This window comes from Sebastes umbrosus, chromosome 5 (genome assembly GCF_015220745.1).
Source record: "Sebastes umbrosus isolate fSebUmb1 chromosome 5, fSebUmb1.pri, whole genome shotgun sequence".
Classification (NCBI taxonomy): domain Eukaryota; kingdom Metazoa; phylum Chordata; class Actinopteri; order Perciformes; family Sebastidae; genus Sebastes; species Sebastes umbrosus.
This window is the reverse complement of record NC_051273.1, coordinates 4,415,790-4,428,127: the sequence shown is the minus strand read 5'-3', so window position 1 is coordinate 4,428,127 and position 12,338 is coordinate 4,415,790. Positions and strand designations below refer to the sequence as shown.

At 40.8% G+C, this 12,338-nt stretch overlaps 1 protein-coding gene across 2 annotated transcripts in view; it reads left to right on the top strand.

Annotated features, from left to right (window-relative positions):
• Positions 1-12,338, top strand: part of kdm4b (lysine (K)-specific demethylase 4B) — a 58,109-nt gene that overhangs the window by 11,870 nt on the left and 33,901 nt on the right. For both annotated transcript variants that reach the window (XM_037769892.1, XM_037769891.1), the window contains exon 6: positions 6,907-6,956. In XM_037769892.1, coding sequence (XP_037625820.1) covers positions 6,907-6,956 — 50 coding nt within the window. The remainder of the gene's footprint in view (positions 1-6,906; positions 6,957-12,338) is intronic.

The following is a 12,338-nucleotide window of genomic DNA, read 5'->3' as shown; positions in this document are numbered from 1 at the left end:
GTAAATTTTATCCAATATTGTCATGGCACATAATATGGGGCACATTATTACATATATTAGCATAGCTGCATAGTGCAAATTAAAAGTGCTAACCTACATTATTTTTACAAAAGTAACGTAACTCATGAACGCTCCCTCAGAACATGGGCTGAGACGGTCACAGAGCTCGCCGAAGCGTGCACTGCTTGATATTTACAAAATGTGCATTTATTTCTGTTATTAATGGGACAAATTATTTGTGTACATGTCACCGGCGCGGAGGCATTATGTTTCAGGTTGGCCGTCCCTTTGTACCATTCTCGTGAACATAATATCTCAGGAACGCCCGGAGGAAATTTCATTACATCTGACTGGCACAAACATCCACTTGGACTGAAGGATGAACTGATTAGAATTTGGTGGTCAAAGATCACCGTGACCTCTCAAAACCCGTTTGGCCATAACTCAAGAATTCACAATATGCAAATTATGACAATTTCACACAAATGTATTATAGGATAAATGATAAAGTGTTGTCATTTTGGACAGACAAGGATGTAAACTGACTGGTATGCAGAGACCTACAACCGTGTGGCAGTAGTTCTAGTTAAAGCTTATATCTGCCCATGCTGAATCTGCAGTTTGCCAACACATTAATGCATATTAACTTTCTTGCTTCTGAACTTGCTTTCTTCCTCTTTATACCTCCACTTATTTTGCCCATACCATCATCCCTGTTAAGACTAATTTACTTTTAGAGGGATGGATGCACACCATTCATTTCTGTGCTTTTTTTTTCTTTTTCCTCGCTTTCTTTTAATTCTCTGGCTCGGTTTTGTTCTCTCTCTATCACTCTCCCTCAGTGTGCTCGCCAAGACTTCCCACCCTCATTTTTCTGAAATTGAATCATTTTCACTTTTACACTTGTGTGTGGTGGGGTAATTACAGGCTGTTAAACAGAGCATGCCCCCTTAAAACACACATACACACACACACACACACACACACACACACACACACACACTCTTCCTCTCTTCTCATAGTGCAGCCGTTTGTGAAATTAAGTCCATTCCCCCTGCAACTCCGCTCCCATCAAAGTCAGACCCCACCATAACGACTACTACTGCTACACACACACACACACACACACACACACTGGCGGGCGTGTAAAAGATCTCAGCCTTAGCAGTCTGTCACTTTCTCCCGGTCTTTCTCCCTCCATCATTCTTTTTCTCTTTATTTTCATTGCTGAAACCCTCTCAATCACCCTTCTACCCCAACACACACCGGCAGATCTGCTGTCAGATAAAAGATTAGCCTCAGAGCATGTGAGGGGAAGGTAGGGAAAGGCTGACGAAAGAGAATTGAAAGGGATATTTTGAAGTATACCCCAGCTGCAACTTCCCGGTAAGGCAGGAGTTTATTATGAATCCATCAGTCCTCAATCTCCTCTGTAGTCCAAAGGTTTTGAACCACTCTCGTTTGACAGTTTTTCTCCCAGAGGAGGGAGACGGAGAGCTGTAGATCTGCATATACCATTAGTTGGGGTTGTAACTGAAGTTTGGATGTTTGGTGGGGTGTTCTTGGCTTTGAATTAGTGTTTGTTGTAATTGAAGGCAGCTTTATTGGTCCCATAGTTGTTGCCTTTAACAAGATTCATGTAAGCTCCAAGAGTGTCTGAGATGTGCTGCCAGGAGCTTTTCTCTGGTCAAAATGTGCCCTCCTAGTGCACATGCGTATGTGTGTGAGATATGTATAGATATTTACACATACATATACATGCAGGCACAACAACAACTAAATAATTTTGCATATGGAGATTGTGTAGACAATTAGAAAGAGATATTAAGTGTGTTTGATCCAATGTTTGTTAGGGCACAAAAATACAGTCAATACTGGAAGTGAACTCTTCAGATCATATCGTTCAAACCGTAGTTACGGACAGCAGAGTCAGAGAAATTGTGCCCGTCAGTCTCCTAGTTAACACTCTGAACATAAGTCAACAAACTAGTGGTAAAGTAGCTGCAAAGCCACCATCGTTGGCAGTTGCGCATAAATAAAATTTAATATAAATACACTGTTTGTCGGCGATGACGGCAACTGATCCATTTTGAAGCACAAAGTCCGTCTTGTTTACCATGCTTTGTGAAGGACATTTTTTGCCGTGTCATCAACATTCACATCTATACAACCAGTGTGTCTAGAATTAAAGTGTTTACTAGAGCACAGAGGCGGAAGAAGCACTCAAATCTTTTACATAAGTAAAAGTTACAAGTCAAAGTCCTGCATTCAAAATGTTAAGTAAGTAGCCTAAAAGTACAAAAGTATGGGCATCAAAATATATTTAAAGTACCAAAAGTAAAAGTACTCATTCTGCAGAATAATCTAAATTTATATTATATCACTGGATTATAATTATTGATGCATTCATGTGTTCATCACTTTAATGTTGCAGCTGATAAATGTGGAGCTACTTTATATACTTAATAATGATATATTACTTAATAATATACCATAGTTTATCAGTTGATTTATATTTTGTATTAAGAATCTGAATCTGCATACAGCTAGTAATATTGTCAAATGTATTGTATACGATACATATACTATACTTATACTGTAATTGCACTTCAGGTAATTGAGAAGACAGTTGCAACCACAATTGCATGTAGTTGTCCTAATACATGTTAAACAAGAGAAACTTGCTTGTCACCATTTTAGTGCAACAGTAATTAGTGTTCCTCTTAACGCACGTGGTCATGAATGAACTAGAAACTAAATTAGAGGATTGCACATACAGTATGTGTACTGTAGCATATCTGTCAAGGTGTAAAACACATACTGTAACACATGCTGCCACGACAGCTTAATTCCCCCTGCCAGCAACCTCGTCTCGCCATAGGTAAATAATACTCCACCTCAGACAGGTGGAAAAGTTCAAGCCTTCATTTGCAGCGTGTTGTTTTTATTTGTGCGTCTCTTTCTCTGCTGCCGGAGTGACAGACGTGTTGCTGCCATGGCAACCGTGGCCTTAGGAGGTAGGGAACAGGAGGAGACACGCTGATCGGCTGATTTGTTTAGTTTGATTCTGGGATGGAAAGGATCATCGTGAGGGATGTTCTCCGCTCTGAAATAGATTCCCACATTTACACAGAAAACTCTGCAGTGTGATGCTCCCCGAGGACGTAAACACCTTAATACTCTGACATTTTAGGAAATATACTTATTTACTGTCTACCAAAGAGTGAGATGAGAAGATCAATATCAATTTCATCCTCAAAACAGACGTACGTGTTTAACCTAGCTAAGCAAACAAACTACACAAACACTACACATGACTTAACACCCACCTTGGTTTCCCCCCCCTGGTATGGCTGAGTCCCACATAACGTCAGACCAAAGATCACATTGATGAGTGCTGCGGGAATTTATTCTATTCAACAAATTGTAAAATGTGTTTTTGAGCTACATAGCTATAAAAGTGGTACATGCTATTAATGTACACAAGGGCTCACAATGCACAGTATATGACACAAACATGCTTTTTTTATGTAACGTAACAGCATAAAGGTTCTAAGTACTAGTTTACAGTAGAAAAACACTTATGCCGGACAGTTTGTGTGGTGTAGTTGGTGGCCATTTATGAGTTGCCAATGTACAGGTACTGTATCAAAAAGTACATAAGACACAGTGATCCATGTGGAGACATAGTCTGAATGCTATATCTGCTCATATTGGCATCTCATTGGAATGCCTGTTGCATAACTACATTGTGGAGTTGGAACTAACTGTGGTGCAAAGTTGATGTAAAGTGAAACACAACCTGGTCAGACTCAGAGGTTATTACTTGCCACAGGACAAATTACAACTCTGATCTGATAACCTGGTTATCATGAATTACCTTTTAAGAGCAAAATACACAAATGACAAACTATGTTAACATGTAATGAATGATTCTTGTCTTAAAACCAGGACAAAGTTAAGAAGAAGGTAGTTAACTGCATTTATTTCCCCACTAAAATAGGCCAGTTACAACTCATTTTAAATTTCAAGACATTTGTTCCTTGTCAAATGTCACTTGCTTGCTCCCAAATGGCATGAAGGACTTCGGTCACGAGCCTCTGATGTGGGACGCTTTGTGTAAATCCAGGCTAGAATAATAAACACTGGAGGAGGCTGCACCTTTCTGAAGCTCTAAGCTTTCGTCTACAGATGGCAGTGTGGCACCGTGTCTTGGCACCTCTGACTGATTTTGACTTTGTCTGTTACTTTCTTTGTGTTAATTATTTTCTCTCTCCCTCTCTTGCTGTCTTATTATGTCCTCCCTTAAGTGTTGTTGCTTCTCATCATCTCTCCATCTTTGTTCTTTTCTTTTTTATTTCTCCCTTTCTTTTTCTCTTTGTTTCAAATAGCCATGTGGTTGTTGATGTTTGGAATAAGGAGAGAGAAATGTAGGCTTTTTTCACCCACCCATAGTTCATTGCCAGAGATCTCTGGAGGATTAACCAACCCAGAGGAAATAATTGCAGTAATAAAGAGTGTTGTAATAACTTCACAAATGAACAGATCAGATTTGAGCTTTGCCGGCGCCCTCCCACTCTGTTTAACAAATAAACTGGCTTTCTAAATGTAGCATCTGACATTTGATGTAATGGTACATACGTACTTTACAGCGCCTATCTCATGTATTAACCGTACAAAGACTTTGATCTCTTGGTAATGTCAAGGCTGGGTATCGTTTAAAAAATGATGATGCCAGCACCAATACCAGTACCGTTAATGTGATACCGATACCAATAGAGTACTTCGTTCGATACCCATCATGTGAATGGAAGCTGTGTGTGTCCCACTGGCTAGCTCGCAGAGCTGTTCCCTCCGCTCCACAGCTCAAAGGCGCTCCACTCAAATCGCTCACCGCTCACTATTTCAATTAGGGCTGTAGGCTACTGAATGTCTTCAAAGCTTCTATTGAGGTCTTCGGATGAAGCTTTGAATGTCCGTTTGTCATATTTTATGACGTTATCACCCTTCAAAATTTTCAATTTGAATTAAGTGATTCATCTGATTAAATTAGCCAGTCTTTTTTCATTAAATCAACTTTTTTAAGTTACAGGTGTGTCCTTTGTGTTGGACAGCAAACTGTTTTTTGACCGCAGTGAAAATGACGTTTTTGAAAGACTAAACGGCAACAAATATGGGTTGAAGCAGAATATTTTGTTAGATGTGCGCAATACACAGATGCATTCTGGGTCGGGCTCGCTCGGGCATGCTTCGAACTCATGGTGTTAGCGGTACCGGAGCAAAATTGGAGCGGAAGACAAGCTGACGCTCCAACTTTTGAAAAAATCGTCTCCCCGCTCACTCGCACTCCACTCTGTTTAAATGCTCTGACAAGATCTGGGCAGAGCAAGGATCAATTGCGGGTATTGTTTGACCAGAGAAGTTTCGGTACTACTTGGTACTGGGTTATTTCGGTCGATACCTTAAAGGCATCAAGTACTGATACCCAGCCCTAGTAGTGTTAGTACCTTGCTCTACCCATGGAGCAACTCAGAACCAGTGCCACAGAGACTCTACTGTATTCGTATAGTAATAAAACAGAAGCAAAGCTGAAATAGAAAAAAAACTAAAATATGATTAAACACTAAAAGAGGGTGTCTTAATTGCTAATTTGCAATTTACAGTTTTAAAACAAAGCAGTAATGGAAAAGACAAACTAGAGTAGATTAAAACAATCTTAACAGATCAAAGCAACATGATAGCAAACTTACCCCCGATCCCCGAAACACTGATAAGAATAGTGATTGGTTTTCATGATGTATGCATGGGTAAGAGAGAAGGGGAGGAAGGGGTGTTGAGGTGTACGTCATGGGTAATTTAATTTCTTAAAATGGTGAGTGCTGAGGGCGGTGAAATAACCCAGCACTCCCAAAACAGTCATTTCTCCTAGTCCTGCCCTTCACTGGCCATTTAATCGTTTTCACCACTTCTCCCTTTCTTCTCCCCTTCAAATTATAACTTTTTTAAAGTATCTAGACAACGCTGTTATCAAGGGCAGCATTTAGTGATTGATATTATTGTGTCAGCTTTAATGCTTAAGTTATGCTCAGAGTTAACTCTAAGCAAATTTTCTGGTACCCGCTATTTGTTCGCTCATGTGATTTTGCAGCTCATGTTTTTTCCCCTCAAAACAGTCAATGTACCAATTGTGCAGATGTGAGCTGTAGCTAGCTAACAACGCACACATCACCACACATCTTTGAACTGTGCTTTGTTTGTGCTCAGACTGATGGAAACTTTGATTTTTTTTTCTGTTATTTTCCCTCAAGTGTCTTGCCTTTTTCCTCTTGTCTCTGTACATTTCTGATTAGGATTATGTTTAGTCATAAGGCCCAAATTCTTTGCTCAAGGTGAACACATTTATGAGAAGACTGCCAAGTATTTCTCTGTGTGGCTTCTATTTTATTCAGTCCCATTACAGGTTGTTAAAGAAAATAGTGGTGTCATGATATCTTGAATACGACTGTTTCCATTTTTTACTTCTATTTTACTTGCAAAATCCTATAATCAAAATAATAATCTCTAAAGTTGCGATTCGACTAGATTAATCATCCTTGTAGATCACCAGCTGAGGGGCAGAAAGAACCCAAGGAGTTCATAGGACAAGATGTACAAATATTGTCATTCTAAAATGATAATATCTGAGTGAATATGTTAAATATATGTGAGAAGTTCATGATAGAAATATTAGCAAAAGAGGGAGTTTTGTATTTTACCTGACAAGAATATTGAAGCAAGGGAACAGGTTAGAGAAAATGGTGCGGTACAACTTGTTTTTGATGTTGCTGCAGATGTCAAAATTGTGTCCTTCTGGTAATAAGACAGCCTTCCACTAAACTGATCACCTCTTTCCCCCTCTGTCTGCAGGTATGCCATCCCACCCGAGCATGGCAAGAGGCTGGAGAGGCTGGCACAAGGTAAGGCCCCGATGATGCTTTCATTTCAAATCCATCTGTTCCTGTTTATTTTACTCCTCTCCCACCCTGCCTGGCTTTCTTAGTGAAGGAGCAAGTGCTTTAGACTGTTCAACACACCCCATGAAATCATGCTACACACTTAACGCATGCACAGAATACACACTAGCACACATTCAAAGCACATTTACTGTTTCTCCCTTGCACGGGAGAATAGAAAGTAAAGTAGCACTTTTCAGTTTCCTCATTCCTCTTAAGCGCAACATGCACAACACTGTTAAGAACACTTTATCACTCACAATGAATAACCTTTGGGCAGGTTTCTTGTAACAGTGCGGTGCACGCTGTGGGCCACACGTTGAAAAATCTTTTGCATGTATTCAGCGGGTGAGAAACTTTGATGTCCCACTTTCACACCACATACAAAAACATTGATTTCTTTGTCACCTGGCGGTGCTAAAATGGAGCCTGAGAAGGAAGAGCAGCTTGAAGCACTTAGTGGGTGCATTCACTTGTACTAAAAAGATCAGCAGGGCTGTGGATGCTAAATTTGGAGGAGAGGCTGCTTGAACTGAAGCCAGCGGTATCAACTGTGTTCTGCAGAATGAGTAGGAGGAAACCTACAAAGCTTATTGTTGTGGGAAACTTCCTCTTAATAGAATATAATGCATGCATTCACGGAGAGTATCTGTCTTTCTGAGTTTTATTGCAATAAACAAGGCTAACGTTTGCAAACGCGGATCTTCCGGATCACCAGGCTGGGAAGAGAGAGAGGAAAAGGTTTCGGAAGAAAGTACTTGTACATGCAGGCGTGTGTCACGCACATCCCTTATTCTCAGCCTTAACCTGCGTTCACACTGTGAGTGACACAGCAACAACTCATTTTCACTCACTACAAATGTAGTTGAGCTGGTGTCAACTTTTTTCAGCGCTCCAATGACGCGGTAAAGTGTCAACCAGCTATATGTTTTTGTTTCACTCGGTACCGTTCCGTGTAAAAAATGCCGTTAGCCAGTTCCTAGTGCAAGTTAATGACATACTGTAACTACGTCAACGAGTGCTTGAGCAACACCTCAATGGCGACTCAGCAACAATGTATTGTCATTCATAGTGTGAACACTGCATTAGCAGGTGTCTTTTGATAAACACAGTGCTTCGTCTGTCCCTTCAAAACCTTCTGTCTTCAGAGTCTCTTGCAGACTCTATTTTCAGCAAAAGGGGCCCGATAAAACGATAGTTTGTAAAACGTCTTATCGGCGCCTGATTACTTGGCCAAACCGATTAATCCGTCGACCTTTTGTTTAAACGTTACATTTTTGTCCTGATAGTTACAGTTGTTTCTGACATGAGGGTCTCAAATTCTGAAAATTGTGTGTGACTCAGATAAATAGTGCCTGAAATGAATTAGTCTTTAACCACTCTGCAAAGTGTTTCTTCAACCGCCTACCTCCCCTCTCTCTCTTTGACATAAGATTTCTCCTTGTGCCTCTCCCTTTTTATTGCCACCACTCATGTTCTCCTCCTCCTCCTCCTATCCCCTGTTTTTTAATCAATGAGGATTAACTTGTGTATTGCAAGTTGCTCAGAGTGAGGTATAAGATGTGGGGATGATGACGGAGAGTCGCCCCAATCCAAACTACATTAAATAGACACACCGTTTGTCCTTGTTGTTGTGATGAGCGGAGAACAAATCAATAATCCCCAATACATAGCCCCTGTCACTTACTATCAGTCTTTTGTACTGTTGTGGCTGGTATATGTAACGCACAATATGGGACTTTTGACAGATAATAATACAGATAATTTACAGTGTAATGTGTATATATATGCCAGACACTGGCAGACTAGAGCCAACGGTGCGGTATACACCGCAAAAACTAGGCCAATGGACGCTCACCGACAGACCCAAACTGTCTGACAAACAACGGCATGCAGCCACTATCCATGTTGTTAGTTACACCTATGTTACACTAAACACAGTGAGAGAGCCCCATTTCCTTTCAGCCTGACCCTCTAATCAGTGTCTAATTCACACCTGGTGAAAACCCTACAAATATATGTATTAAAAAGAACCACTGCATTCGATAAAATAGAGCAATTTCACAGCGGACAGTTATAACAGTAATGATGGCTGCTTTCTATTTAGTTGTTTCAGGTCCACAGCCCTCATGTTGTTCATGTTGACTTACTGGCCCATCTAAATGGGAGGGAGCCACAGTTAGTGTTATTACTTCTACTTCCTCTTTTCCTATGATGGCAAGTCAAATGTCTGCTGTGAAAAAGGCCCATTATATTGGCAATTTAAATCACCGGGCACAACAAAAAGTCTTTGTTGATAAATCACCTAACAGTTTTTGTTAAATGGCCATAAATATCCAAAGTGCTGTGTGCTGACCTCAAGCAGATTTTAACTTCCAGTCATGCATTGTTTGTCAGCTGCACTGATGCTGCTCTGAAGCACCCTGTTTATCATTTCAGTATTGCAGTGTAACACGACAATAAGCGCGGTGAGTCTTCCCTAGCTGGTTGAGACGAGCATTTCATATTATTGTAAGCTTATCATCCGTATAGTTCTGTATCTGGACCTCTGGTAATCGTAACAAGAAGCTTGAGTCAGTGAAGCTAACATTTCCTCAGGAGCTGAAGTGCAAAGTAGATTTGCTTAACGTTGAGTTTATATCATGTTTTCTGTTATATTAATGGGGTATTTCAATGAGATTGTTGAAAACTGAACCTTAAAGCTGCAGTGGGTAGAATTGGAGCACATATGATTAGAAAAAGTTATTTTTATAAAACGGTCACTATATCCTGACAGTAGTGCATGAGACAGGTAATCTGAAAACACTCATGTGCCTCTGTGTCCTCCGGTGCTCCTAATGGCATCTGCAAGATTTCACAGACTGGAGGAAAACAACCAATCAGAGCCGAGCTGGAGCCTGCCGTCTCTGAGCAGCTGTCAATCACTCGCAAACTCTGACCAAACGGTCAAACTAGGCAGCGCTGATCAAATATGAATCAATATTCTGTCACTGTAATGCATAATTCTTGCATAAAATATTCCCAGAAACATCTTGTAGTGTTCTGTTTAGCTCTAAAATGAGAAAGTTTGTGACCTGGCAGCCATGTTGAGATCAGTTGAGGAAATACAAAGCAACGCCCAACAGCCGGAGCAAACTTTCTCATTTTACAGCTAAACAGTACACTACAAGATGAGTCTGAAAACATTTGAGGCGAGAAAAAAGGCATTAACGTAACAGAATATTGACTCATATTTGGACAGCGCTGCTTAGTTCGACCGTTTGATCGGAGTTTGCGAGTGATTGACAGCTGCCTCTGTTGAATGAACAGCCAATAGGAACGCTCTCTCCCTGAAATGACCTGTGATTGAACAAAGTCTCCCGTCACAGGCTATATTTTTTAAAGCCTGAAAACAGAGTCATGAGGAGGTGCAGAAGTCTAGTTTTCTCTCAGAACACTTGAATTACAATATGCTGAAAGGTCATAATGGAGTTTTTGCCCAATGATGCCAAAAACATTCTGCCTACTGCAGCTTTAATATATTTGATAAGAGATTCAAAAGGGTTCTGATTTGATAGTGGATTCAAAACTGGATTCATAGATATCGAACCCCACCCTGTAGACATTTCTAATCACTCTTCATGTGGGCATTGAGCTCTCAGTCACAGTCAGATTGCAGCCTTCCTCTCTCCTCTCATCTAAGCAGCTGGCAGTGGGAGGAAAGCAATGCCAACGTTATTTAACAAGCACCCACTGACCTATCAAAGCCATCGTCAGCACAGGTAGCCAACTGTTTACGACGTCCTAAAAAGGCAGTTATGGGTGTAGTAGGAATGCCTAATGGGGCTGGGACAATGGTCTTGTTACTTGAAAACTCCTCTCCAAACATTTCACACAGCGACAGCCATTGCTCTTATCGCTCTCCATCCCTGCATTATTTCAAACTTTTTGGGTGGGTGTGGCGGGATGGGAGGGGAGGGTGCAGCAGGGTCGGAGGCAGGAACTTAATTTTCAAACTCAAAAGGACAGAATGAAGCCTTTAAGTTAATATTACCCCGCGGAGAGCTCAGAGAGCCAGCTGCATTTTAATGGGGATTAATACCCGGGCTCTCTCGGCACATTATTCACCTTTTATCAGCTCCAACAAGCAGGCAGGCGATGAGAGAATAGAGGCCCTCTCTCCCTCTCTTGCTTTGTAGAGTGGAACAGAGGCTGAAACAATGCAGTGAAAATGAAGGATGAAATGGGTGCCGATTATACTGTCAGCCACATTAAAGTTTAACTGGGTGGAGGCTTGGATGGACCCCCCTTTGAGGCACTGGCGGGTACAGACAGTAAAGAGCGGGAGAGTGAGCGATGGAGGAGAAATTCTTTCTTTTGATTATGCCGAGGCCGTCTGAGTCTCTCTGTCTCCAAGAGCAAAAGTGAGCCTTTGTTTTTAGAGAGAAAGAGTCGGGGCTTTGAAAACCCAAAATGTCAGAGGGGTATATTATGATCTCAAAGCAGTCTGTGTTTTTAGGGAAGTGGGTAGTTGTTTTGTAACACAGAAAGTAACATTGCCATGTTTCAGCAGCTATGCAAGTGTGCTTTTGCTTATGTATTTGTAGAAGTAGTCGTTGCAATCCCACATTTGCACAATATACAATTTGAATGTTTTTATAAAGATGCAGATATTTATTTACGAGTGACCTTGGGTGCATAGACATCAACAATTTAAGCACAGCAGTTTAAAACCTCATTATATTGTTTTGGGATTAATTATAACTGTAAATAAATGAGACCACGGTTAAGACATTTGGTAGCCTCTGTCTTCCAATCTTGTTAGTGCTGCTGCTTCTTAAAATTAAAATTAATAGTGCAATATTTATGCACACAATTGTCTGGCATCGCAAAGTAGATCTTCTTCAGGCAAATGTTTTCTCCTTGGTCGTGCTGAACGGGATACATATTTTTGGAAGTGACAGCACCCAGCCCCAGTTTTGTACTATAGTCTTTCTTTGTACCATAATGCAACCCAGCAGAGATCCCCCTGAAATCCAACCTGTAGGCACACAAACCATGCAGTGACATGCACTACCGTAATGTGATTATTTCACACTTTGGGCAATAAATGAATTCACGCCCATGTCAACGGGAAACCGAATTTCCTTTTCCAGGTTGTGGGATTAACAATAATATAGTAAACACAGCTACATCTATGCTGCAGAAATCTGTTTAATTGGCCAAGCTTATGTGGCATTCTTTAAATATTTACCTGCCAACTAAGCCCTCTTCCAAAACTGCCAAAACACTCTCTTAAAGCAGCATCCTATCACTAAACCGTTTTCTAATATCTTCCATTAGATACATTGGGAACATTACAAATCA